The sequence below is a fragment of the Cavia porcellus genome, unplaced genomic scaffold (genome assembly GCF_034190915.1).
Source record: "Cavia porcellus strain 051 isolate PalLab524CR breed Dunkin Hartley unplaced genomic scaffold, mCavPor4.1 scaffold_25, whole genome shotgun sequence".
Taxonomy (NCBI): Eukaryota; Metazoa; Chordata; class Mammalia; order Rodentia; family Caviidae; genus Cavia; species Cavia porcellus.
Genome location: NW_026947508.1, coordinates 49,485,470 through 49,513,340, shown reverse-complemented (window position 1 = coordinate 49,513,340; position 27,871 = coordinate 49,485,470). Strand labels below are relative to the sequence as shown.

Below are 27,871 nucleotides of genomic sequence, written 5' to 3'. Positions count from 1 at the left end.
ATTCTGTAAATTATGTGTTCTGTGTTAAACTGTTTCCCTTGTAAACTTTGACTGCAATAGCTCAAAGCAAGAAACTGCCTTCAGTCTCAGTTGCATCTATAAAATGGAGCTGCTAACACCCGGCACTGCTTGGAAGGGTCTAGTGGTCACAGGGACCAAGATCACAGAACAGGGACCACTGGGGAAGGCAAGGGATTCTCTGGACAAGAGGATAGGGATGCGGGGCAGCTGGGAACCCCCTTACCCCATACCTGTCCAGCGGGAGGGGGCACATGAGCAGGGCCACCACAACCTCCGTCATGAAGGAGCTGGCCAGGAAGGAGACAGGCAGCAGGGCCAGCTCTCGGGCCCGTGGTTCCTGGATGTGGCTCAGCTGCAGGTAGATGCCCTGCATGATTTCTGGGATCTGGTGGCAGCCAGGAGCAGACAGAAGGAAGGCTCAGTGGAGAAGCTCAGGGAGAAAGGAAGGTGGGAGACAGGACAGGAACAGGGAGGAGGGTGGAGAGCAGCACAGGGCAGAAGGGCTTCTCCTCCTCTGTCTGCCCCACCCATGCCTGGGAACAGCTGAGGTCTCAGGGCAGTCCCTACCCTGCCCACGCCCAGGCAGGCCTGGGGAGGGGAGCCCAACCCCCCACCTTACCACCTCCAGCGCCTTGTGGCGGTACCACTCCAGCACAGAGCCGAGTGTGACCTCAGAGGCCAGCTGCATCATCTCCCCAGAGTCCTGCCCCTGATCCTCCACGTCGCCCCTCAGCCCCTCCACAGCTGCCAGCAGCAGGTCCTTCACCTGCTGGGGGCCCAAAAAGTCTCCGAACTCCTAGGGTACAGACAGACACAGAAGTCCCAACATGCATGGGCAGCCCCAGAACCCCACATGCGACAAGGACATGACCATGGGCACAGAGCCAGAGGCAGGGTCACGTGCACATCCTCATCCAAATCTAGGGGCAACAAGGTCCCCACACCCAGCACTGGAGAGGAGCATCACAAGAAGAAATTCACAGCTCTCAGCGGGTGGTGCAGACCCAGGAGGACAGGGCTGGGGTGGCTCCATGGTAGGGAAGGGCCCGGGCTGCCTGGGAAGCTGGCAGGCAGCGGGCGCTGGGCATTGGCCTCCCTCGCTCCCTCCCAGCTGAGCAGCAGCTGTCCCTGCAGTCACCGCGATCACACGCAGGATGTTCTGGCACGGGCTGACGGGGTTGTAGGGCCCCAGGAAGCGCTTGTTGCTCTCGTACAGCACCTTCTTGTTGGTCTCCTCCTCACCTCCGGCTCCTGCAGGAGAAGAGGCCTCACCAGCCTGCAGGACGCAGAGGCAGGAAGTCCCCAACTCCTACATAAGCAGCTAGATTGACCGTCACACGGTCAACACGCCTAGGCAGTGTAGGTCAAGAACAGAACCTGATCAGCACCCTAGATGCCCATCCTACACCCCACTTGGGATTAATCCCTCCTGCACCCAGGCAACCATATCCTGACTTTACATGCCCTGGTAGAGCCGTTTGGACAGACAGACTCAAACACCATTGTCTGTAGTGCCTGGTTCCCCTCACTCAACGTTCTGTGAGTGGTACCCATTAATGTGTCGTCAGCATTAATGTCATCAGCTCTCTCCCTCCTTCTCAGGGCTGTAGATCAAACCCAGGGCATCACACTAAAGCTTTTAACACGTTTTAAGACAGGCTTGCCCTAAGTCACTCAGTTGTTCAAGCTGATCTCGACTTGCAATCTCCCTGCCTCAGCCTCTAGAAGTGCTGAGACTACCCGTGTGCCCTATCATGCTACGTGGTTTTCCAGGGTACAAAGGTGCTACGGGCTACAGACCTGGCCCGGTGAGCACATCTCAGGCAGGTCCCTCATGAACACAATTGCACACTGGTGAGGGGCGGGCCAGAGAAGGAATGTCCAGCTCACAGGACAGACAAAGGGGCAGCTTCCGTAGACACTGGCCGCCCATTTTCCACAGTGGTTGCCGATTAGTTCCTGGGGCAGTGTCTGAGGCCCCCGTCACCACACATCTCACTGGCACGGGCCATTTACCTGTCACAGTTTTGCCATTCTCAGGGAAATGCCCTTTTTCATTTTACCTCCTGCGCTGGAGATAAAACCCAGGGCCTGCTCCAGCTAGGCGGGTGCTTTCTCAAGGTGCTCTACCCCAGCCAGGGGAAGCTGCTTAAAACTGCAGGCTCTCCAGCCCTCGGCAGTCCCTGTCCCCTCTTCTACCTTTTTCCCTTTTGTGCTTATCATCTGACAGTCTCTGCGTGTCCCTTGCTTATTTCTGGCCACTTCCTGTCTGCTGACAACATGCATCCACCAAGAGAGAATTAGTTCCCAAAGCTCCTTTCTCCCTGCTACGTCCCCAGACCCTTCTCAGCCCACAGCAGCTCTGTATTCCTGTCGTTAGAAGCACATTCTGGGCCCACTTCCAGGTGCCTCCCTGTGGCTAGGTGATGCCAAGATGCCCTCAGGATACAAAAACTCAGGCACCAGAAGGGAATATCCATGGACAAAGACCCGGAGGTCCACTGTCAGGCAGACACAGTTCCCGTCACAGGCGCCTGCCGATAGGTGACCCAGATGAGTTGTGTTACTCCTGGAGAATCGAGCAGTTGGGCTTGGCCTAGAGCTCCCACATAAAACACTAGAAATTCAGAATATACCCGAAATTCAGATCTAACTGGGTGCTCTATATTTTTAGCTAAATCCAGTAACTTTAATTTGGTCTGTGCTGTGCCTGCCCCTAAGGCTGCTCATTAATGCGACTTAACCTTCTTCATCACTCAGAAAGCATGGTGGTGCTGGGAAAAGCTCCCAGGGGGCAAGAACCAAATCTTTGCCCCAAATGCTGGAGAGCAAGAAGGGTATGGACTGTATCCCAGTACTTGTGAGGCTGGGGCAGGAGGATTGAGTTCGAGGCCAGCCTGGGCTACATAGCGAGTTCAAAAGCAGCCTAAACTACATGAGATCCTGTCTCAAAAACCAAAAAGGGGGCTGGGGACTTAGCTCAGCAGCATAAGCACCTGCCTTGCAAGCCCGAAGTCCTGAGTTTGATCCCCTGTACTGATTTTTAAAAAGGCCATGCAGGGTGTCACATAACTGTACTTCCAGCACTCAGGAGGCTGAGGCAGGAGGATCACCCTGAGTGTGAGGTCAGCCTGAGCTACATAGCAAGATTTGTCTCAAGAAAAAGAGAGAGAGAGAAAGACAGACAGAGAGAGAGAGAGAGAGAGAGAGAAACAACAACAACAACAAGAGGAGGAGTGGGACACCAGGCAGATCCCAGAGCCTGGAGGAATGGGGAAAGAGAACCCCATTTGACGGGAGCCTATGCTGGGTGGCACTGAGCTGGTCACGCACTTTCTAAACAGATCTCATTAGGTATCTCACAAAGCTCCTGGATTGTGTCCTACTGCTTCCTCTCACAGGTGGGGAAGTTTAGGCGCACACATACACACACACACACACACACACGCACACGCACACGCACACGCACACGCACGCACGCACGCACGCACATGCGCATGCACAGTGCTTCCTGAGGCCTGAGGTCGCACAGCTGAGAAGGGTCTAGCAGGTCTCCAGTGAGGGTCCTTCTGCCTCCAGAGCCAGGGGAACTTAAACAATAGGCCAGCGTCCCCTAGATGGGAGCAGAGCTGGGGCTACAGACAAAGGAAAGAGGCAGGAGACAGCGGACACCGACCATCCCGACCATCCCAGGAGTGGGGAGCAGTGGCAGCGGGACTCCCTGGAGCTGCCACGGCGAGCTTTCCCGCTCCAGGCTCGGGCGCACCACATTGTGAGACAGGCCCTACTCTGGCCGTTCACGCAGGAGCACCCGTGCCCTGCGCCAGGCCTGGCCTCCACCTGGGAGCCCGGCGGTGACCAAGGCACAGTGCTGCCCAGTGCGCCAACAGGACTAAGCCGCAGAGAGGCAGAGCTGACTCTCCGCAGGTCGGATGGAGCTTGGCGGGTGCAAGCTCAGCTGAACCTGTCTCTGCGCATGCACCAGACAGGCCTGGCGTGGCCTCTGCCCCTGGTTCCGTGGGGACTCGACTCCATGCCACTTCCCGCAGTCCCCGCTTGACCCCGTGTGCCTTGTGCATCCTCATCTCCCTCCAGGGCCTCAGGGCCGCTCCAGCCCAGCCCAGGTGCCTTCCTCCAGACCCGTCTGTGGTGCTTACTTTTCTGGAGCTCCAGGATGGTGTAGAGGATGGTGATGCCGTCCAGAGCTTCCCGACCAATCTCCTCGTCGGGATCCCCAACACGAAGGACGAGCCTCCCCAGTAGCAGCCCAAGCGCAGGGAACCCAGAGGACACCTGACATGGCACAGGGACTGAGGTTTCTAGGCTCCACCACACTGCATGGCACTGCATGGTAACCAAGCAGTCCACACTGACAGGGGAACCCTCGGAGCCAGAGCCGAGCTGGGGAGACCCCACCTCGAGCCTCAACCCCGTGGGACACTCACGTAGAAAGGCAGGCTCAGAAGCGTGTGGTTCAGCAGGGACACGTTGCTGTTCACAGCTCGAGCACGCTCGTGGGCCTTCCCAGAGTTCATCCAGGGAGCCAGGGGCTGGGGGACAAGGGCAAGACTCAGCCCTGCTGCAGGGTGAGCAGCCAGCCTGCAGCGATCTGCAGGAAGGTGATTCCCCAAACCCACCGCCTCCTCGTAGGCATAGGGAGAGATGGGACAGGGAGCTGAGAGCCACACTTGTAGGCCAGAAGGAAGGAGGAGGAGTCCCCAGGATTGGGACAGATTGAGCCAGATGATAGCGGAGTGGGGTGGGGGGGAGCAGCAGTGAAATGTGGAGAGGGAGGGAGGATGAGGTGGGAGAGACCTGCAAGGCTAGGAATGACACATCCTGAGGTCCTATCAGTCTTCCTGGCCCAGATCCTACTGCTCTGGAGCCATTTCCCCTCTGCCCTCCACCACCCACTCCCCAGCCTCCATGCCCTGCACCTCCAAAATGCTCTTGAGCCCAGCAGGAGTGGGGTCTTCAATAAAGAGGGCATTGAGCAGGGTCTGCAGGGCATCCAAGGTCTGATGGTAAAGCGTCTGCAGACAGAAGGACCAAGCTGCAGAGTGGCTCCAGGAGCCACTGCCACCTCCGGGGACCCCACTCCCACATCGGCAGTATCTGAGAGGAACCAGCACTTGGACCCAGCCAGCACTATCCGGACTCATTTCTGAGCCTCACCTGCTGGGCACTGGACAATTACTTCCCCTCCAGAGGTCAGCGTTTCCTTACCACTCACTGTAATCTCTGCACTTCCTCCCTTAAAGGGGAAGGAAGCAGAGACCTGGAATCTACTGAGGCTCTGCTGGGGCCAGTTGAGTCCCTTTGAGCATCTAAAGATTTGCATAGCCGCGTTATTTTGTATCAAATTATCTTTCTCATTTGATAATTTAGAGCAGCAGTTCCCAACCTTTTTTTTTTTTTTCTCAGAGATGGGTTTCACAAGCTTTCTGCAGGGGTGGGGGCATCGGGATGTGCACACATTAGATCCATCATGTGTGCAGGGTTCCAGCTCCTCTGAGGATCCAGGGCCCACAGGCCTGACAGGAGCCTGAGCTCAGGAGGGAACATGAGCTGTGGAGAGTGAGCAGTATGAGCACGGAGGACACTTTCCCAGCTGCTCTCATCCTGGCTTGTAGCCGGTTTCTAAATGGCCACGGCCCAGAAGTTAGGAAGCCCTGATTTAGAAGATGCTTTTGTACAGCCACATAGGGAGTTTTAAGTGGTGAGGAGCAATAAGATGTGGGGGAAATGCTCCAGGACTATAAGAATTATGGGAGTGAGAGGGTCCATCTTTCCTTTGGGGAAATGATCTTGGTTTTTGAAATGCTACACTCAAACTCAAACAGACCCTCCATCTCCCACCAAGGAGCCCTGTGTGCTCTCCTCCTGCCAGCTCCAAGGTCTCTCAGATCACCTTTCTCCAGGCTTTCTGAGTTTGCACACCCTAGAGCTGATGATCCTTTGTGGTACACTACAACCAGGAGCAAACTTCACTGCCACTACCTCCTCCTTCCTGCCCATGCACTGCTGACTATTGTGCAGCACTTCCCTCTGCTGACACTGCCAGGTATTGCAAGAGGGTTGCTGCTCAGACCACTCAGTAGATTCCTTGCTTTCATTAAGGTCTTCTTTCCCTGCACCAGCTGGGAATCCCCCTCCTGAGGCCACCTGCTGGCTCCCCCTCCCCTTCCAGAGCTCTTGTCTCGCCCTTTGTGTTGCAGTCAGTATCTGCCCACAGACTTCCACACAGCCTTTTTCTTTCTCCTCCCCACCGCTCAGTTCCTGACCTCAGTATCTGGTTCCTGACCCAGTGTAGGCTCTCTGCTTGCAGCACTGAATCCTGGTGTGGTCTTGCATTGATTTGAATGGTCTTTCATTGCACACTGCATTTGTCGCAGGGAACTCAGCTGATACCCACTGAGTGAAAGGGTGCACCCTCAACCCTCCTCAGCCAACCACCCCCATCCCCTAAGCCTACACCAAGGGTCCTCCATCACTGGGCCTAGGACTGCACTGCGAGGTGTGAAGAGCTCTCTCCGAAGACCCCTGGGCTCTGCCTTCCAGGTCCCTGGCTCACTCTTTCTCAGTGTCCAGTCCTCAGCCTGCCCTCCAGGGCAGCCACCACCTCTGACTGCAGCAATATCTGCACTCCTGGGGCTGCCCAGAGGCCAACAGAGCCTCAGGCAGGGCTTCCTTCCTTTGCCAAGGCCTAGAGTGACGAGCTGGGTCTCCTGGGCCACAGAACCGCACAGCAAGGGCTTTCTCAGAGGCCTTGATGTGCGGGCCCACCGAATGGGCACAGGCACTCACCTGGATGGCCTCAGCCTCAGCCTCAGCGTGCTCCTTCATGGCCCGCAGGGAGGGCAGCGAGAACACACTGTGAACACACACGCTCACCAGCTGCACCCGCTCCTGTCCACCCAGCGCAGGGCTCCTGCGGCTGCAGGAAGACAGTGGGCAGGCAAGGTGCTGGTTAGGAGGTTGTGGGCACCTGCAGAGGCCGGGGAGAGGAGGCCCCCAATACAGGGAAGGGCAGGCACCTCAGCTGGGTCAGGGTCTCCAGGGCCTGCCGGCGAACAGAGGTGGAGAGTGAGTCCAGTGGCTCCTCCTGGATCTGCCTCTGCACGGGGATGCACAGGGACAGTGGGCATCCAACCAGGCAAGGTCATCAGACACACCCATACTTCCGTACCCCACAGCCCTGTGCCCCACAGCAGCACTCAGAGGAAATGTCCCACCCTGGCCCTGGGGACCAGGGAAGAGGCCCAGAGCAGAAGGACCCAGCTCAACTCAGAAACTGTCTGGGTGGGTGCTTCAAAGCCTCTTCTCGGTCTTCCTCACTTTCAAGTAGCACCTGTACACAATAGGCCTCCGGGAGGTCCTCAGATGCAGTAGGAAGGCCAAGGAGTCTCACTCCCCCCACCCCACCCCACCCCCCCGCTTTAAGGGGCAAAGTGCCAAATATTATATGCATTTGTGACCTCTAGTGGCTAACCCAACTCATTCTGGTAGGTTTCTGAGAAAAAACTGCACTTAGCAACTCCTGACGGGGGGGGGGGGGGGATATGTTAATACATTTAATATATTTATTAAGTAACTCTTACAAGGTTGAGCATGGTGGCGCACACCTGTAATACCAGCCTCCAGAATACTGGGAGGGTCAGTGCAAAACCAGCCTGGCCTACATAATGAGTTCAGGGCCAGCCCTGGCTATATCCAAGACCCTGTCTCAAAAAATGAAAGGAAACCAAAAAGCTGCTCCCAGCTGCACTAGGTTCTACTCCCCAGCGGCTATGTCCTTTCAAGTCAATGACACAGCCATCCTCACACCATTTGTGAGTGAAGGAGGATGAGGCCAGGCCCCTCAAGGGAAGGGAGGCTCAGACAAGGGCCCAGGTGATTCCTCCTCAGTGGCCTGCAGCTGCTTCCTGTCTGCCTGGTGGGCTCAGGACTTCTGCCTGCCCACAGGGGGCTCCGCACCATCATCTTCATTATCAGCATCTTCTTCTCTCCTTCTGCTCCCTGCAGGTCCTGTGGCACAGCGTTCTCCACCTGGGGACAGCAGAGGGCGGAGCCACAGGGTGAGAGTCGCTCAGCTGTGGCCCTCTAGAGACCAGCCCGTACTTGCTCCTCCTACTAGCCAGCCCTAGCGCTGGCTCAAGGGAAAGGCCAGGTTCACACAGGGTCCCTGGGTGACCTCAGGGCAGGGGCGGGAGGGTAGACCCCTGAGGCCAGAGCAAAGAGAAGCTCACACATAGCTGAAGACAGAGAATACCTGCTTTTTTCCTTCCACTGAGGCCAGAACAGAAAGGACCCCAATATCTGGGAGTGATGACACGCTTCTAACCCCAACCAGCCTGGGCTACAAAGTGAGCTAGAGACCAGCCTGAACTGTATAGCGAGACTATCTCAAGAAGAACAAAAAAGAAAAGAAAGGACCCCAACATTTCAGGCTGGAACTCCACATCAGCAGTGCTTCCACCAGCTGCCAGGACATGCCAATCAGATTTTCTCCTCTTCCTGGGAAAGGGGACTCCTTAAGCAACGGGTAAGCCAACTACCAGTCCTCATCATTCGAGGAATGAAAAGATAAACATGACATTGCAACAGCAAGAAGAAACACTGAGAGGACAGCCAGGATTTAGAGGTGCATTTATTTTACACTGAGGAGCAATGATCAGAATCATTCCCAGAATATCAGGCCCCAAGGGCCCAGGGCAGCAGGTTTTTATGGAGGAAGGAGAAGCACAAAGGCAGAGGACTTGGCTGCCTTTGATTGGTTTTTACAGTGTGCATCACAGTGACCAGCCATTTCTAGGAGACAGAAGCAACGGGAACTGCAACCAGAACTATCACCTGGCAACTAACTGAAGCATGTTGGTTAGGATGGGGCATCTTATGTTACAAAATCAGTAAAGAGCTTCACATAGGAAAGAAAGAGGAGTTCCAGCCAGTCAGGGCACTCGGGTCTTCCCTGGCCCGGCTGCCACGCTGCCCGGAAGCCCAGGCGGGAGGAAGGAAGATGTGAGGCCCTGTGAGGGGAGTGGCACTCTTGACACACCGAGACCTGGAAATCCATCTACACTGTGTGGGCAGATGAGCCCCGAGCAAGTCTAGGCCCCGTCCTGAGTAGGCAGCCCCCCCACGCCTGCTCTCCGGTACCCATGGCCCCATGGCACCCCGGGCTGGGGTGTCAGGCAGCAGCAGCAGTTGGAGGGAAACTCAGCACAGGCTGGGCTGAGCCCTAAGTGACAGAAAAACACTGGGGGAGGATCTATCTGTCCCCCAAAAAGAGTGACAGCAGTGAGGACCCTCTTCAGCCACACTCCATCTGCCCTCGTGACCTATCTTGCACCTTTCTGATCAGGTAAAGCTGAGGCAGGAGGAATCTGGCTACTGGCCTGGGAGTGCTGTGCCTCCAGACTCCACCTGCTGGTCTTTCCTATACTCGTGTCCCCTGGCTTGTCCAGCCCAGCAGATGCTGTGCATCCGCAGCGGGCCTAGCCTCCCAGGCTGCTCGTGCCCCCACACTTGGGTCCAGCCTGCCCATTTCCTCAAGAAGCCATTTCCAGCTTCTTTGTCCCCATCACAGCCTCCCACAGTTCATTCAAATGTTTTGAAAACTGTTCAGCTGGGCACAGTGGCGCACACCTATAATCACAGATCCTCAGAAGACAGGAAGAGCATGAGTTTGAGGCCAGCCTGGGCTACTCAGTGACGGAAGGGGTGCAGTTCAGTGGTAAGCACCCCTGGGCTCAGTCAACTCCCCTGCAGAAAAAGAAGGCACCCAGTATGTGTCAAGCACTGATTTTGATGCTGAGGATAAAGCAGTAAGACAGACAAAACCCCGAAGGAGTGGAAGCCTGGTTTCTAAGCGATAAATGAGGAGCCAGGGGAATGTGTGAGCCAGGGCTCTGTGGGGGCAGAACTGCATAGAAGTGGGGCTGGGGTGCAGGATGGAGTGGGGAAGGGCACCTGGGGAGCAGGGGCCAGCCATACCAGGGCCACTTCACTGCCATCTTCTTTCTTCTCTGGCACCTTCTCCGGAGATTTGGTCACTTCATCCGAGGCTCCTGCACGGCACCAGTGCGTGGGAGAGAAGAGGGAAAGGATGGGGTACCCTGGCACGGTGGTTCCCACTCCACGGACCCAGGGCTCACTCCCCACAGCCAGACTGAGCAGTGCGGGGTGCAAACCTGCTCACAGGCCTCTCCTCCCTGATGCCCTTTGGAGAGCTCCACCTTGGAGCACACGGACCCCACCTTACAGGGCCCAGGCCCCGCCTCCCTGGCCCTCAAAGCCCGGCCTCCAGCACACTCCTGGTGCCAGGCTCTGGCCACACACTGCCTTCAGCCCCAGGCCAGCTTCCCTGGGGGCCTGGGCACTTTCCGCCCAGCGCCCTTGCTGTGTCCACTTGTTACCAGGCTCTCTTCCTTGAGCCACTTGCCTGCAGGTGGAGGCGGCCAGCCAGTCCCCCTGTGCAGGCCACTCTGCTCCTCAGTCCTCCCAGTGTTCAGCCCTGTGCTCCCCTACTCTGGGCATCTGCAGTCCACCCATCCCAAGCCTCCGCCTCTTTGGGCAAAACAGCCCCATCTTTCTGTGGACTTCCCAATCCTGTTCTGGACCCACACCTGGCCAGAGACAGTGTTGCATGCCCAGCCGCAGGGACTGGTCCAGGCAGGGCCGCTCACTGAGCAGTGCCAATAAAGACCTTTTGTTTATGGGAATCGAGGGGACACAGGAGAACAGATCTTTGTGCTCCCATGGTCACCAAGCCTGGGAAAGCCTGAACTCCAGAAGTACCCAGACTGCAAGGGCTGGAGGTTGGAATGAGGTGTGGAGAAGTGAACACAGCTTGCCTGACCTTGGCTTTTAGAAAAGGCCCCAGGCACACAAAATTACAGATCTTGGCTTTGGGCAGAGGAGGTCCAGATGAGTCTGAGAGGACTTACATCATGAAATGAGAAAGGCCCAAAGGGTAATGGGCACCTGTGAGGGGGCACAAAGGAGGAGGCCCCTGCTCCAATTAAGGACATTTTGAGTAGTGAGATAGACAATGGCAGGGCATGCTGGCACACACCTAGAATTTCAGCACTTGGGAGGCTGAGGCAGGAGGATCGCTGTAAGTTCTAGGCCAGACTGGACTACAAAGTGAGTTCAAGGCAAGCCTGACCTGCATTAGTGAAACCCTGTCTCAAAAAGACACATACTAGGGATGGGGATTTAGCTCAGTGGCCTAAATTGTGAGTTCAATCCCTGGTACCACCAAAAAGAAAAAACAGAAACACACACACACACACACACACACACACACACACACACACAACCAGGAGCCTCCAGAAGAAATACAATAAGATAACCAATATCATCTCCATGTCCATGAGAACCATCAGACCAACCTAAATCTAGGCACACAAACCTCTTTAAAAGAATGAAGACAAAATATAGATGTTTTCAGAGACATTTTCCACTGGAAAGTTCATTAAAAGAAACTCTATTTTCCAGGCCAAAGGAAATTAATTTCAAAAGAAAGTTCTTCAATGAGATAAACAGTGGAGGTGACCAAAAGAGGTTACTATCTGGGCAAACATAAAGATGAGTGATATAAAGAGGGAGTTAAGTGGGCCTAAAGTGTTCTTAAGTCTTTTTATTGTAGACTGCTGAGTTAGGGAGAAAAATTCTAGGCAGTCAGACAGGACTGGGCTCCAGAAAGTCAGTGCAGAAGATAAGAACACGTCACAACTGTGGCTGGAAGTCATCTGAAGAGTAAGGACACAGTGGCCGGATTCACCCTTCCCTAAAGGGGTAAACGGAAGCTCGAGATTGTTGGTACCCCGCTTCCGAGATTCCTGGATAAATAAACCATTAGCTCACTAGTGGTGGGCCTTTTTCTTCCACTCACTGAGACTAACACTACAGATTATCCTCCATGGTTAATGAGGTCACGCATATGCCTTAGCTACTACTGGATTGAGATTACTAAGGACTATACTTGTAATCTGACTGTTACACCATAATTTTGTCCCATCTTGTACCCACCTCACGACTCCTGTAGAAGTGGGTTCGTCAGCAACCCACTGTGGGGGACTCCTGTCTCTCAGGAGCTATTCCTGTCCTCCATTCCTATTCCCCAATAAATCTTCCTACTCTTAACCTCCGTTGTTCCTTAGAATTCATTCCTTGACTTTCAGGAACACGAACCTGATATAGCTGACGTCTAGCATTTCCTCTGTGTGGCAAAGGCGGGCAGAAACACCCAAATGACACACAGGATTTGGAGGCAGCTTTATCTACACCACAGGGACCTGACTATGATCGGTCCCGGAATATCAGGTCCAGGACCAGAGCTAGAGGCTTTCACGGAGTTGAGAGGGGACGTACAAAGGCAGACTACAGGGCTGCCTTTGATTGGTTCTTACAACATGCATCACGGTGACTAGCATTGCTAGGAGTCAGAAGCCACTGGAACTGCAATAGAAACTGTTATTACCTGGGCAACCCAAGGACACTGGCTGGACGGCACGTTCTGCTGCTTATCCTTTGTTGCTGTTGTTATCTTTGAGACAAGGTCTTGCTATATAGTTCAAACTAGCCTTGAACTCACTATGCAGTCCAGACTGGCCTTGAACTTGATGTGATCCTCCTGCCTCAGCCTCCCAAGCACTGGAGTTGTAGGCATGCACCACCATGCCCAGCTGTGTGTTTTCAAATTTCAAACCATCAGAGAGGAAGATACTGGTGTTGGGTAAATTGGACCTTGAAAATTAGTCAAATATGCACATTAAAGCTCCTCGGAATCATTAAGAGCACAGTTTATAATTTCCACACAATAAAAGGAGGAAAAGGGAAGAAAAGCACCACCTAAAAGCCAGAAAGGGGGTGAAAAGAATAAACAATGTGGTGGTGCAGTCTTGTAATCCTAGCACTCAGGAGGCTGAGGCAAGAGGATCACTATGAGTTCAAGACCAATCCGGGCTACATAGTGAGTTCAAGGCCAGCCTGAACTACACAGTGAGACTGACTCTGTCGCAAAAGAAAAAAAAAAAAAAGATTCTAAAAAAGTCACATTCAAAATCTTTACAGTAGTACACTGTCCATAAATTCAAGAACAAGCAAAATCTGGTCTATGGTGACAAACTCAAAGAGCAGTTCTGTCTCTCGGGCTGTAGTCTTCAACAGTGGAATGATTCTGCCCTTCATGCATCGTTTATCAGTGTCTGCAAACACGTTGAGGTGGCCGTGGAGGCTGCTACTACATAGTGTCCACAGACTCAGCCAGCAATGCCAAGACCACCAGCCCTGGCCAACACACCTGGCCTCGAACAGGAAGACCCCTCAAAAAAAGTCGGGGTCGTGGGCAGAGCCCCGGCCCAGGAGAAGGGTGATGACATTGAGGGGCACCAGGCCTCCCAAGCTGCCGGGAGAAGCCCTCCTCTCCCGCATTGCTGCCCAGTGTATGGCTTCCCACGCTGGACACCTGAGACTCCCTCCCACTGTCCACGTTTTACCACCACGATACACCTTAAAAAGACTTTTACAAGGTTAATGTGATCTGAAAAGCTGTCTTCCACGATGCCAACGGGCCATGCCACTTGGACCCATCTTGCTCCCTGGCCCCCAGTCCCTCACTATCTGTCCATCTGTCAGTTTTCTCCTTAGTCTGCATTCTCTCCTACGTCCCCACCCCTCATCTTGGAGCTTGCAACCCTATGCTCAGGGGTCCTCAGCATGAAAAGGCCGGCCTGGGGGTGAGGGTCCTTGCCCAAGTGTCCTGAGATGAATGTCTCCCTTGGCCTTCTGTCAGAGGAGCACCTGGCTCTGCGGGTTCACGGCTCATCTGTGAGCCACGGCTGTGGCTGCCACAGAAGAAATAAGGCCACCCGATACAGCCGTGCTGCAGGACTCGCTGGGTCACAGCCTCCAACAGGGACCAGCTCCCAGGGAGCCTGCCCTGACTCTGAGGTGACGCAGCAGCTGCGAATGAGGATACAAAGTGGACGGCTTTGTGCCACACCACTGGGCACAAAGATGGTGACCACCCGAGGCCACCTGCCTACCCAGGCCACAGGGTGATGCCGATGTGTCTTCATCGGCACTCTTGGGTACTTTAGAAAACACCCCAGAAAAATGGGCCCAGGAGCCGAGCATTCCTGTCCAAGTAGCCATGCTCCCAGCTGTGAGCCGGAAGGGTCTGGCAGACACTGAGCAACTGCGGGGCGCTGGCCACGAGGAAGCTGGGGCCACAAAAGCCCAAAGACAGAGATCCTGGAAAAGACTGGCACTTCCAGGTCCACGAGATGAATAGCCAAGACCACAGCGAGAGGCGGGAGAGGGGTTTCTGAAGCAGCTGCCTCATCTCTGAAACCCGTGCAGTCCATTTCCAAGAGCTATTTATTAATTGTAGTGTGTGTTTACTTGGCATTTCCCGTTTGTCTATAATCTACCTAAGAGGACAAACCAGTATTTAAAGCTATCAGTATTTAGAAGCAAGCAACGATCACTAAGGACATCCGACGGGCAGACCCTTCCCACTTCTGTCCCTGCAGCACCTCCCTCCCAGCCACACCTGACACGCGCCACGCTGAGCTAAGTGGTCACTCGAGTTCATGCTTCTGTGCAGAAACAGAAACCCCTGGTAACTTCTTTTGTTACTGGGGATTGAGCTCATGACCTTGCATTTGCCAGGGAGGTTCTTGTGCCGCTGAGCCATCTCCCCAACCCCGTGGGTAACTTCTGAGAGTCACAACTTCCGTGTAGCTGCTTTACAAGGAACACGAGTGGCTGTCACCTGTCAGCCTCAGGCAGCTCTGGCCAGTCCCTGCTTCCCATCTCTCCCCCTCTCGGAGTTCTCCGGTGGAGCTCAGGGCAGGCATCCATTTGTTCAAAGCCAAGCTTGGCCAGGAGGCCAAGTCCACACAGACGTGTCAGAGCTACAGGGCTTGGTTTCATGTTCATTGCCTTATATTTGCTGTGTAATTACTGCCATTTCACTTATGTTACCAAAAATAAATATAGCTACTCCAGATTAAATGTAGTATTTTTACGTAAAATTGGCTTTCCTGATACTGATATTTGTCAATCTCACAGAAAGTGTATTGGTTATTTTTTAAATTTTTTTAAGAACATGTATTTGCGCTATAAAAGTTTTTTTTTTTAATTTTGGTACCAGGAATTGAACTCAGGACCTTGTATTTTCCAGGCAATCACTTATGCCACTGAGCTATATCCCCAGCCCGAGGAAAGTGTATTTGGAAATAAAGTCAGATAAAAATTTTTTTTAACTAATAATACAAATGGCTGGGTATGGTACACACCTGTAATACCAGCCCTGGGGAAACTGAGGCAGGAGGAGCTCTGCAAATTCCAGGCCAAATTTGAGTTACATAGTGAGTTCCAGACCAGCCTGAAGTACATAGCAAGACCCTATCTAAAACAACAAAAAATGTGAAACAAAATTTAGTAATAAAAATGGTCCTATTTTTTTAAAAAAGCCCTAAATAGCCAAAACAATCTTTAAAGAAGCCTGGAATTGGAAGACTCATACTTCTGTTTTTAAAACTTACTACAAGGCTACAGTAATCAAAACAGTGTGATACTGGCATCAGGACAGACAAGTAGTTGGTTGAAACTGAATAGAGAGCCCCAAATAGATAGTCATATATATGGCCAATATTTTGAATAAAATACTAAGGACTGTTTACTTGAGTAAAGGTTAGTATTTTCAAAAAATAGTACTGGGAAAACAATATTCAGGTCCAAAGAATGAAGCAGGGCTATTAGGCATGTGTCAAGCCCCAGTCGAAGGAGAGAAAGAGTGATGCCTGCCTGGGGCAGGGAGGTGAAATGGAAAACTGCTTTTTAAAGACTGTTAAAGATTTACAAGATTTAAAAGATACTACATTTGATCTTAGCCAAAAGGTCGAGAGGTGATAGGATTTAAAAGATGAACAGAGTCCTGGAGATGCATGGCGGTGATGCCTGCACAGACACTTAGTGAACTGTCCACTTAAAAATGATGACGAAGATGAACTTGTCTCCGTGGCACCGGCTGAAGCCACGCGGGGGTCAGGGCGCTCTGCAGACTGAGGCTGCAGGAGCTGCGCAGGCGCAGGACTGCATCGCCGCCCGCGGCGCCCCAGCGCCCCCTGCCGGAGTACAGTGAGAAGCGCGATGTGTGAGCCTGATGCAGGCCAGCTGGGCCGCAAGTTTAGCGGCCGATTTGTCCCGCTGGCCCCTCTCTGCAGGCCACAGGGCCGGGGTAGGGGAGGATCGCCCCAGTTTTCCAGGAGATTTTCTTAGAACTTGAGTAATGAGCTGGTCGTGAAACGGCTGCGCCTGGTGAAGCGGTGGGAAGCAGCTTTACCAGGGATTATGCGTTTCGGCGCCCAAGAACCTCGCTGGGAAAGGCAGGAACGTTGCGCATGCTCGCGCACCTTCCTTCTCCAGTTTGGTTCCGAGCTGTCATTCTGCTGTGTAGCTGTTAGATGCAAAGTGTGGGCCCAAGTTTCCATGGCATGGATGAGGCTTTAATATTCAGGGGTCCCTTCTTTTTTTGAAGGAATGTTTTCCAATGCTAATAAATGGGCCCACAGCTTTGTAAACAATATATTACATTTGATGTTGTACGTAATATACCACAATTTCTGGAACAGACAATTTTTTGTAATATACCAGTTTTTAAAGTTGGGAAGGAAACTTTTTGCTAAAAAAGAAATAAAATTGAACTCTTAACATGTATATATGAAACTATAGACAGGTGTGGTGGTACATGTCTAAAACACCAGCATTCAGGAGGCTGAGGCAGGAGGACTGCTGTGAGTTCAAGGTGAGTCTGTGCTACAAGGTGAGTTCAAGGCCAGCTTATATTATAAAGAGAAGCTGTCTCAAAAAGCCAAGAAGAAAGGTGAAGCAAAGAAAGAAAGAGACTTCTGTGCATCAAAGAATGCTTGTCAGGAGATCAAAAAGATCACCCATAGAATTGGAGGAAATATTTTTAAGTTGCATGTCTGACAAAAGAACAATCCTTAGAATATGCAAAGGACTACAACTCAATGACAAAAGACAAAGCAATTCAAAAGCGGGCAAAGGGGTCGTGCAGAGACTTCTGCAGAGATGTCATATGGCCAGTAGGCACAGGAAACGGTGGCCCACACTATTAGTCATTAGAGATGTGCAACTCAAACCACAGTGAGCTACCATCCTACACCGCTTCAAACCACTGTCGCTGAAAAACAAAAACAAACCTGAGCGAAAACCGAAAACAAATGTTGACAAAAACGTAGAAAAATGGATCCCTCCTATGTCTCCTACACTGCTGGTACAAACGCAGAACAGGCAGCTGCCCAGGACAGAAGGCTGGCGGGTGCTCACAGAGCTGACCCTTCGCAGCAGGGCCTCCTCTTCGAGGCCTGCCTTGCTCATCTCTGAGGACAGGGTGCCTGTGCACCTGACGTCCCTCTTCAGGGGGGCAGCCACAATCAGCTGGCTGCGAGACGGCTGGCAACAACCACTACACAACCTCCAACTTCGTGTTGCTGTTGCTGGTGGTGGTGGTGGTTTGGTTCGGTTTGGTTGTTTAGTTTGGTGTTTAGACGAGGTTTTGGGAGGTAGTTCAGGCAAGCCTACTAGTAGGTAGTTCACCTACTCACTAGGAGGCCCATTTCGCTATGTTTTTATCAACATTTGTTTTCAAAAACTCAAAGAGTGAGGGGGCAGCTGACATCGAGGTCTCTACTCCAACGCCCTTCACACTGTAGAGCGTAGTTAGTTTTCCTTTCTTTCCTTCACATTTTTATTTGGCCCATACTTGCTCAGCAGAGCCTTTTTCCCTTCCTGCTTTTAGTGATTGTAAAACCTTGCTGTAGTTTGCACTCGTCTTGAACATTTGTGATACCAGCAAAAACTCTAAATCTCTAGGGTCAACCCATCAAGGGCAGCACTAGTCCTCTATGGAGAATTTTAAAATTCTAGTAAAGTATGCGCCCTACAGAAAAAAAAAAACTGAATAGGTAGCTAAACTGAGCACATTCTAATAAAATACTAGTAAGGCTTTCTTTTTCTCTTGTCTTTTTGAGACAGAGTCTCTATGAAGTTCAGGCTGGCCTTGAGCTCACTTTGTAGCCCAGGCTGGTCTTGAACTCACAACAATCCTCCTGCATCAGCCTTCTGAGTGCTGGGATTACAGGCGAGAGCCACCATGCCCAGCTTTTTTTCTTTTTTGAGGTTCTAGATAAATGTACTCTGAAATGTATGAAACCAAAAAAATGGAGGTCTCCCAATAGCTAAGTCAAAGATTTTAAACAAGACTCCTCACCCTCCTGAACACAAATACTGTGCATATTTACCAAGCCAAAGTAATTTTTCAAAAATCATAATATTGGGGGCCAGAGGTATAGCTCAGCAGCAAAGCACCTGCCTAGCAAGCACAAGGTCATGAGTTTGATTCCTGGTACCAATAAGTAAATAAATATCACAATATATGATTGGTACGTGAACAACAGAGAATTCTTGGGAGAAGATATTTATAGCACCAAAAGCTGGTGGAGGGGGTAGATTTCCAGAATGTTTACTTTTCAGGGGATAATGCAGGTTCCAGTTAGGAGCACTAAGTTTCCCAGTGAGCTGAATGGGTCAAGGGCCTGAACCTCACTGCAAGAGAGAGAGACAGAGACAGAGACAGAGACAGACACAGAGACAGACACAGAGACAGAGAGACAGAGAGAGAGAGAGAGAGAGAGAGAGGTGTAGGAGACACAGTTGTTAAACAGCCTTAGCCTGATGGGGTGCCACACTCAGAGAGGTCAGTGGCTCATTCTGTCCCTCAGGTCTCTGTGTATCATCCTGTCATGTGCTCTCCCTTCCTCCCCTCCCGGCCCTTCCCTGAGGGTCCAGCTACAGCAGTCTCCTAGGCAGGACCAACTCCACTCACCCTCAAGGAGGCAGCTGGAGGATGAGGCGTCCTGGTTCCTGGGGTCAGAGGTGGTCGGTGGCGGCGATGAGACCTGGGCTCTGTCCACGCTGGCCCCCTCACCCCAACTCTCTGGGTTCTTCAGGGGCGTGGTGAAGATCCCGCTGTCCTCTGAACCATCTTGTGGGCTGCTCAGCGTCAGGGTGGAGGTGTCACTGATCAAGAGGCTGGAGCCCATGCTCAGGGTCTCCTTGGAGCCGAGGACCAGGGTCAAGCACGAGGGTGGGGAGCAGGCTGACTGGGGCCCACGGGTGATGGAGTGCAGTCTGCTATAATCACTGGAGCTCGGGATCAGCATCAGGCTGGAGGCCCGAATGACACTCATGTTCACATTGGATCGGGAATGGCCATTCAAAGCTACGCCAATCATCCTCTGGGAAGCTGCGCTCCAGGCTGCTCCAAAGGCTCCTTTCAGGACACATTCAGACAGGTTGCGGGACACCAAAGTGACAGGCTCCTTTGTGTCTCGGATCAGGGCCCCCCAAGAACCTGCAGTGATGTTCAGGCTCTGCTTGGAGACACTTGGGCTACCCGGGTCTGGCGGCTGGCTGGAGTCAGAGCCCAGAGATGTGTCAGAGGCGGACAGGAGCAGCGCTCGTGAGCCCAGCCTCGAGAGGTGGTGGCTCAGATCCAGGCTTTCCCTGGAAGGGAGCCTTACAAATGGGTTTGACGAAGGCCTGGAAGGATTGGAGTTACTCTGACCCAACTCAAAAACCTTGCTCCCCGAGAGGGACGGGAGTGCCTCCTCAGAACTCTGCTCAGAGGGGTTCCTGGAGCCCTGATCGGTGGTCTCAAGAGAGCCAGTGCTGAGAGCAGGGCTTACAGCTGGAGATGGGGACTCCTGTGGGTCCAGCCTGGAGATGTGATTCACGTCTGGATCCGGAGCTACCAGACAATAGGAAAAGGTGGTCTGGAGGGAGACTGGAGTTGTGGCCTTGCTGCCAGTAAGTCTGGGGGTGTCATCAGTTAGTAAGCCAGGGACCTCCCCTGGTTCAGGACTCAGAGTTGGATTCAGGTCTGGAGCCAGGACCAAGCCAGGATTCAGGGGCCGATCTGAGTTAGGGGTGAGGGCTGTGTCAGAGTCAGGCCCAGGGATGCTGCCAAAGCCCAGGCCTGGGCCCTCGCAGGGCTGGAGATTTGATGTCATCTCTGGGTCTTCACAGGGCATGAGATTTGCCGTGTGTGTTGAGAGGTCTCCCAGTACCCCTGCCCCTTCAGTCCAGTGGCAGGCTGACTCACTGTGGTGCTCCTGAGAGAGAGAATGTAGCTGTGCCACGCTGTGCTGCCACGTCTTTCCCTCCTTCCTGTCACCCCATGGCAGGCTCCTCCTGCCTCCTGTGATGGTTCCCTTCTTGGGCCATACCCTGCCCTCAGGGCAGGGCCTGCTCAGAGGAAGCAACCTGGATCTGCAGCCTCCTCCATAACCTCCCACTGCTCCTGGGAGGATCCTTGTCCCCCTTCCTTCCTTCCTTCCTTCGACTCCCAAGTGACTGGCCCCTCGCTAGTGATGAGCTCTGGGTGACAAGAACACCATGCCTTGTGGACCGTAGGCATTCTAGGTCCTCACAAAGGACCAGGCTCCAAGAGGGGCTGGAAAACAGAGAAACAAGGACTGTCTTCCATTTGAAGGCAGGAGGAGGGCGGAGGAGACTCCTTGCAGGTCACCTACTCCAGCTGACCACGTGTGACTTGGTGACCACATTCACCAGCAAGGATCACTGAGCTTGGGAGTTCAGGATGCTCTAAGCCAGACACAAACTCTGAAGCCGCTAGGATTAATCTTCAGCCTCAAAGCCACCTCCCAGAGCTGCCTCTGGCCCTGGGCATCCAGCCCATTCTGGGTGAGGCAGGTGATGGGGAAGAGGGCATGATGCCATGATGGAAAATAGAACCTGCTTGACCCAGGTCTCTGACTGCCAGCCTCGCTGCACCCCACCCTGGCTCACCTCCTCTGAGGACTTGGGGCAGCTCACCTGCAAGCATGATGTTCTCAAGCAGGAGCCGGCCCCTGGGGGGAAGCAGAAGGAAGCCTAGTCAGGGCAAGAGTGACCTTTGCTATTCCTCCTAAGCAGCCCGCAGGCCAGGCAGGATGCACCAGCTCTCTGCTCCACACGTGTGTACACACACACACACATACACACACACACATGACTCCTGGAAATCAAGTATCTTTGCTCCCTTGTTACACAGAGGCAAAGGTCAGGAGGAGGAGGATCATCCACTTCACTGGCCCTCAAAGCAGCCACGAACACACCATGGCGCGCCCTGCCCATCCTCTCGTAGCTTTCCCTGGTCTTTAGGATGGAGATCTGTGTACCTGGCTCCCACCCCCTTGCCCTTCTTGGCCCTTTTCCCTCTCTGCCCCATTGATTAGGTTTGGGTTCCCACAGCTGGCATCCCTTCCCCTCCCTTTCTTCATCTGATGCTCCCAGAGTCCCCCTCTGCAGGCCCGGCAGCCTCTGCCCAGGTGAGGGCCACCTGCACTTCTCGGGGCTTCTTGTTCTTGTCCCCTTCCCTGCACACACATCTGGCTTCCTGTAGACAGTTGGTTCCATAGAGTAAGCACACATCCACCGTGTCCTCTGCCAGGTCTAGCTGAGCACTCGGCATGCAGTGAAGCTTCAGCGAAGCTTGGATTCACTGTTTCCCCTCATCCCTTCTTCACCGAGTACCCATTCCCTCGCTTGTTCACGTTCTCATGGATTCCTTTACATTCATTTATGCAATGACTCCTTCACGTGGTCATTTGCTCACTGCACACATTTTGCTCTGCACCTGTCTTTAGTAGTATGGATTTGGAACGAGCATCAATGTGGCATCACAATGCAGGCCTGAGCTCAGATCTCAGCTCAACCTCTTACTAGCCTGGGTGAGCCTGGGAAAGAAACACTCCTGCTCTACCCTTGTCCTCCTCCAGGGTGTAAATCTCTGTCTCACAGGGAGCTTGGACTTACAGCGCCCAGCAGGGAGTGGGTGACTGTCAACTCTTCCCTAAGTGATAGCTACTCACTCTGTTCTACCGAGGGCAGAGTCAGGCCAGGCACCCTGCAGGAGCTGCCTTCATTCCTAGCCTGTGTCCTCAGCCCTAGGAGCAGGAAATATGTGCCCACTGGCAGCACCCATGGGAGATTCTGTCCTGAAGCTACACATCTACGATGTCAGGCCTCCTTGGTTTCACAGACCCTTGCCAAAGCCTCGGACTTAATTTCATGTTCATAATTCTTTGACTGAAGAGGAGCCTGGGTTTTCCTTATCTACCCCTCCTCCATGTGCACAGGCACATGTACACACACGTACACACACAAACACATGCACACACATACACACACACACACACACACACACACACACACACACACACCATAGTTGGGAAGGAACACATTTTCAGGAGGGATGGAGAAACCTGGGTGGTGCATCCCAGGCAGCCAGAGGCTCCTGGGAGCCCAGTGGTGAGGCAAGTGTACCGGCTGGGTCACTGGGTAAAGACCACAAGGCTCAAGCCTGGCCACCTCTCCTCTCCCATGAGAAGAGGTCAGCTTTCCCCTGTATCTCCTGCTCCCCTATCCCCCTTCTCCTCCACAATGGCCTTCAGAACCTTGGGACAGAGACTGTCACAGAGGCTACCTCTCTACTGGACACATGCATGGAGAGTGGCAGGGGCTTTGGGGCACTGGATGGGACCCAGGATGCTAAAAGAACTCAATTCATATTGACAGCTTCAAATTGTATGTTGACCTTTGTCCCCAGCAGGCAAGGCAGAGCCTGGCCATCCAGCAGGCCCTCCTGTGCAAGCTCCACCCTCTCACACTGACCTCAGCACTCAGCTCTAGGCCCTGGATGGGGGTTAATAGAACCCCCACAGGGTGAAGCCAACCATGAATTCTAGTTTCTCAGTGTAGGACCGTGACGTGTCAGGCACGCCTGCCACCATGGCTATACACATGTACACTTGCACAGTGTCTCATGCCAAGCACCTCAGACCTAGAGAACCCACCCCCCACCAGGAGACCTCCTTAGATTCTAGCACAATCCTGAAAGAAAGCCAGGCAGAGCACCTCCCTGGCAACACTCACTCACCACACCCAGATTTGGTCAAATTCTGCTAACTCTGGCAGCAGGACAGTTTTCAGTCTCTCCTGTCTTTCCAGCCATGCTCACCTCCCAAATCCAGAGCCCATCACCTCCAGGCTGAATCTTGGAATCGTCTCAGCAGTGAGAGTTCCTGAATCTATCCCAGCTCCCAACAAACCAGTTCCAAAATGAGCCTCTACGACCTTCCTTTAAAAGCCCACGAAGCTAGGTCAAGTGGTACACACTTATAGTCTCAGCACTGTAGGAGACTGAGGCAGGAGGATCACAAATTCAAGCCTGGCCTGGGCAATGTGGTGATTTAGCAAGCCCTGTCTCAAAAAATAAAGAAGGGCTAGGGAGGTAGCTCAGTTGTAGAGTGCCACTGGGTTCATGCCCCACTACTACAAAAACAAACAAAACTAGATTAAAGAGCCAGGTGAAGCACTATATGCCCACAGTCCTACCTACTTAGGAGGCTGAGGCAAAATGTTCACAAATTCAAGGCCAGTCTGAGTAACTGAGCACAATTCCAGTTTAAAAAAGAAAGAGGAAGAGAGTAGTAGAAAAAGAAGAAGAAGAAGGAGGAGGAGGAGGAGGAGGAGGAGGAGGAGGAGGAGGAGGAGAAGAAGAAGAAGAAGAAGAAGAAGAAGAAGAAGAAGAAGAAGAAGAAGAAGAAGAAGAAGAAGAAGAAGAAGAAGAAGAAGGAGAAGAAGAAGAAAAGGAAGTAAGTCAGGCATGGTGGAGCATACCTATACTGAATCCCAGAATCCCAGCACTTGGGAGGCTGAGGCAGGAGTTCAAACACTGGGCTCTGCAGTGGGTTCAAGGCCAGTCTGAGCTGCACAGCAAGACAAAAAAACTACAAAACTCTTAGAAAACAAGCTATAAAAGTAAATCTTTACTGGAGAACCTAAGTTAGGAGAAACCCAGGTACATGGCCCATCCCCGTACACTGTAGATGGGTAACCAATGTGGGAAGCTACATTCCTCTCATCTGGAAGAACTCTGGAAAATGTCGTCAAGATGATCAAGCAAAAGGTGATCTCTGGCCTCCAGCTCAAATAGAACAAGTCCAGGGGACATGGACATGAGAGAGGAAGTCGACACCTGCAGTTTCTGGAATGATGGCAGCTGAAGTAAAGAAACTGCTTCATGATGCTGTAAAAGAAATCAGATCAGAAAAAATGACAAACATAATAAAGGAGTTGCTGAGTGTATCTAGAGAAGATGCAGATTTAAAAAAAGAAGAGTATAGGAGAATGAAGGAAACTCGGAATGAACAATATAGAGAAGAATTGGAATGCATGAAAGAGACTCAAAGAGATACCCAGGAAATTAAAAACTGCATTGAAAGCTTTCAAAATAGTTTGAAAGAAACTGAAGATAGACTTTCATACCTTGAAGACAGGATCACAGCTAGTGATCACAAAAGGAAAGATCTCTTAAAAATAACAAAGAACCAGGAAATAACAATTCAATAGCTGCAAGAAAATAGTTTAAAAATGATAGGTGTCGGTGGAAAAGCAAGAGTTAACACAAATGATATAAAGAGACTATTTACAGAAGTAATAGCTGAGAACTTACTAAGCATGGGGAAAGGATCTGCCATACAGATAAGTGAGGCATATAGAACTCCAAACAGCCATAACCAAAATAAATCTGTACCCAGACATATAATAATCAAAATCCCAGAAATTCAGCACAAGAACAGAATATTGAAGTCTGTTAAAGAAAAGAAACAAACCACTTATAAAGGAAAATACATCAGGATCACAACAGACTTTTCAACATAAAACATCGAGTTAAGAAGAGCTTGGAGTGAAGTATTTCAAGTCCTAAAAGAAAACAACTTCCAACCCATATTAATGTACCCTGAAAATGTTTCAAAACTGATGGAGAAATAAGATACTTCCATGACAGAGAACTGAAGGAATTCATGACCACCAAGCCAAACCTACAAAGAGTACTGAAGGACACTCTAGAGAGATAAAGATGACCACAGTCCTAGGAACAGCAGCAGAGGGAGTACTGAGTGGGGCAGACAATTAAATGGAGGAAGAGGGGAATAGGGAGCCAACAGAACGGGGGGGAAATGCATGGCAGAGACAAACCAGTGCTACTGGCCATAACCATTGATGGAGAAGGTCTTGATTCACCAATAAAAAGGAACACAGGCAGAGTGGATCAAGAAACAAGATCCATCAATATGTAGCATACAAGAAACAATTATCTCAAAAGAAAATTCATAGATTGAAAGTCAAAGGAGGAAAAACAATACTCCGTGTGCCAGGGAACCAGAAAAAGCAGGGCTAGCTTGTCCATCAACCACAGAGTGGATAAGAAAGACACAGCATTTTCATACAATGGAAAGCTACTCAGCTATAAAGAAGGATAGTCACAAGACTTGGTAAATAGCTGCAACTTGTGATCATGCTTTGGGCAAAATGGTTTGGACTCGCATAGGTGACCATCATGCTGCCTCCCTAATACAAAAAACTGAAGGAGTTGATGGGATCCAAAATGTACAATAGATATCATGAAGTGAAAGAGAAGAAATGTCTAAAAGGGGAAGATGGCAGCCATTGTCGATTCTCGGTTATTTTGTTTTAAAGTTCTGTATCATTTTCATTGTTTTGTTTGATTTGATTTTATTAGGTCTGATGTATGGTCAGCTCTTTTGAAGATAACAAGGAGCATTATGGCAGCTATGGTTGATTTCCTATTATCTTGTTTTGAAATCCTGTATCACTTTCACTGTTTTGATTGGTTTTCTTTTGTTTTATTTGGTTTGATTTTAATGTGTCTGATGGTATGGGCAGCTTTTTTGAAGATAGCAAGAGTTTGGTTGATTTTGCAGGACTGGGGCCGGCAGTCTCAGCATCTCTTGGGAGGATGACAGTATGCAATATAACAAACATGGGGGATTTCCTTCTGTCTTGTCTTTGAAACCTAATATTGCTCTCCGTTTTGCTTTGTTCTGATTGTTTTGCTCTATTCAATATTCTGTTTTGATTGGTTATATTATTTTGGTTTGGTTTGATTTTGCTATACCTGATGGAATGGACAATTATTGTGAAGTAACAAGATATACTATGGTAGCTATTGTCGTTTTCCTAGTATCCTGCTTTGGAGTTCTGTACCAGTTTTGCTGCTTTGTTTTGATTGGCTTTGTCCCGTTTTGTTTTGTTGGATTTTACTATCTTTAAAACAAACAAAAAAAATGAAGACAACAAGGGGCATTATTGTCTTGAAGTCCTGTATCACTTTTACTGTTTTGTTTTGATTGGTTTTATTCTCTTAAAAATAAATGTAAATCGATATAACCTTGGATTTGGGGATGGGGCAGGAGAGGGCAGGTCACTGGGGACTGAACTCAGGGCCGTCACACTGAGCTACATCTCCAACCCTTTTCTTATTTTGAGATGAGACGTTGCTAAATTCCTAAATTTCTCAGGCTGAGCTTGATATTTGTTTTGTTTTGGTTTGGTTTTTGTTGTTCTTTTGCTTTTTGGTACCAGGAATTGAACTAAGTGTTCCTCCTTTCTCAGCTTCTCAGAGGGCTTTCACCACCTATAAACATGGCAGTGGTTTCTTAGATACAATATCAGGGGCGTAAACAACAAAAGATAAAAAAAATTCATCAAATTCCAATTCATGAAAATTTATATACATTTAAGGACACAATCCACAAATAAAAAGGTAACCTACAGCCTGAGAAAAATATTAGTAAATCATATAATATATAAAGGTCTGATGTCCAGAATATAAAAGAACTCTTATAATACAGCAACAAAAAGACAACCCAATTAAAACCTGGGCAAGCTGGGTGTGGTGGTATATACCAGAATCCCAGCCCTTGGAGGCTGAGGCAGAAAGACTTGCAAATTTGAAGTCAGCCTGGGCTATTTAGTAATCCCTGTCTCAAAAAACAGATAAACAACAACAACAAAATTGAATAGGACTGGGAAGAGCTCCACTGTGTCCTGACACCTGACCCACAGCCGTGAAGACAAAATCAGGCAAGCAACTCAGACAAACATTTCTGCGAAGAAGACAGAAGGTGCACAGGCGGCCAGTAAGCCCGTGGAAATGCACTCACGGTCACTAATCATCAGAGATGTGAGTCAGAACCACAGTGGGTGTCACTTCACATCCGCTGGTCTGGCTTGCACTTCTTAGACAGAAGTACCAAGTGTCCATGAGGCAGTGTCACAGACAGAAGCTTCCCAGATGGCTGCTGGGCGCAGAAAGTCCGCACAGCCTCTGCCACCAGCCTCGGGAAGGAAGGCCAGAGCCAGCAGCCCCGCCGGGAGTCAGACCCTGATGGCCCAGCAGGTCCCTTCTGGTTACGCAGGGATCGAAAGCTGTGAAGCCAAACTGATCTACTTTTTTTCTTTCTGTCTGTCTCTATACGTGGTAAAGGGGGGACTCAAACCCAGGTCCTCTCAGCCCAGTTTTCCCCACAATGCCACAGATTCCCAGGTCACGAATTGCTCGGTGACATCACATCTTCCAGTTTCTCATTTGGGTTCCCTCCATCACTGCTGCATTCCCTACCCCGCCCCCAGGAAAAGTGCTACAAAGTCTAGGCAACAGCCTGGATTCCGAGCTCCAAACAAAACCACAGCGCTCTGGAGTCTCACAGACCCTAACAAGTCTCACAGCCCGGGGGCCACACCAGTCTTTTTCTCTTTTCTTTTCTTTTTTTTTTTTTTTTTAACGGTATCTCAGTTTGTAGCTCAGGCTGGCAATCCTCCTGCTTCAGCGTCCCGGATGCTGGGATTTCAGGCATGCATGACAAAGCCTTGCAGGTCT

The 27,871-nt window shown here is 51.2% G+C and overlaps 1 protein-coding gene across 7 annotated transcripts in view; it reads right to left on the bottom strand.

Annotated features, from left to right (window-relative positions):
* Mroh7 (maestro heat like repeat family member 7) overlaps nt 1–27,871 on the bottom strand; it is a 61,464-nt gene that overhangs the window by 22,573 nt on the left and 11,020 nt on the right. For all 7 annotated transcript variants that reach the window (XR_010043195.1, XR_010043196.1, XM_063236546.1 and 4 more), the window contains exons 2-13: nt 20,959–20,993; nt 18,947–20,234; nt 10,018–10,091; nt 7,999–8,070; nt 7,059–7,138; nt 6,829–6,958; nt 4,959–5,054; nt 4,467–4,571; nt 4,179–4,314; nt 1,160–1,272; nt 641–817; nt 252–406 (exon numbers count right to left, since the gene is read on the bottom strand). Coding sequence is in view for 5 of the 7 variants with exons in the window: in XM_063236546.1 (XP_063092616.1) it covers nt 252–406; nt 641–817; nt 1,160–1,272; nt 4,179–4,314; nt 4,467–4,571; nt 4,959–5,054; nt 6,829–6,958; nt 7,059–7,138; nt 7,999–8,070; nt 10,018–10,091; nt 18,947–20,153 (2,345 nt within the window). In the remaining 2 variants the exon portion in view is untranslated. The remainder of the gene's footprint in view (nt 1–251; nt 407–640; nt 818–1,159; nt 1,273–4,178; nt 4,315–4,466; nt 4,572–4,958; nt 5,055–6,828; nt 6,959–7,058; nt 7,139–7,998; nt 8,071–10,017; nt 10,092–18,946; nt 20,235–20,958; nt 20,994–27,871) is intronic.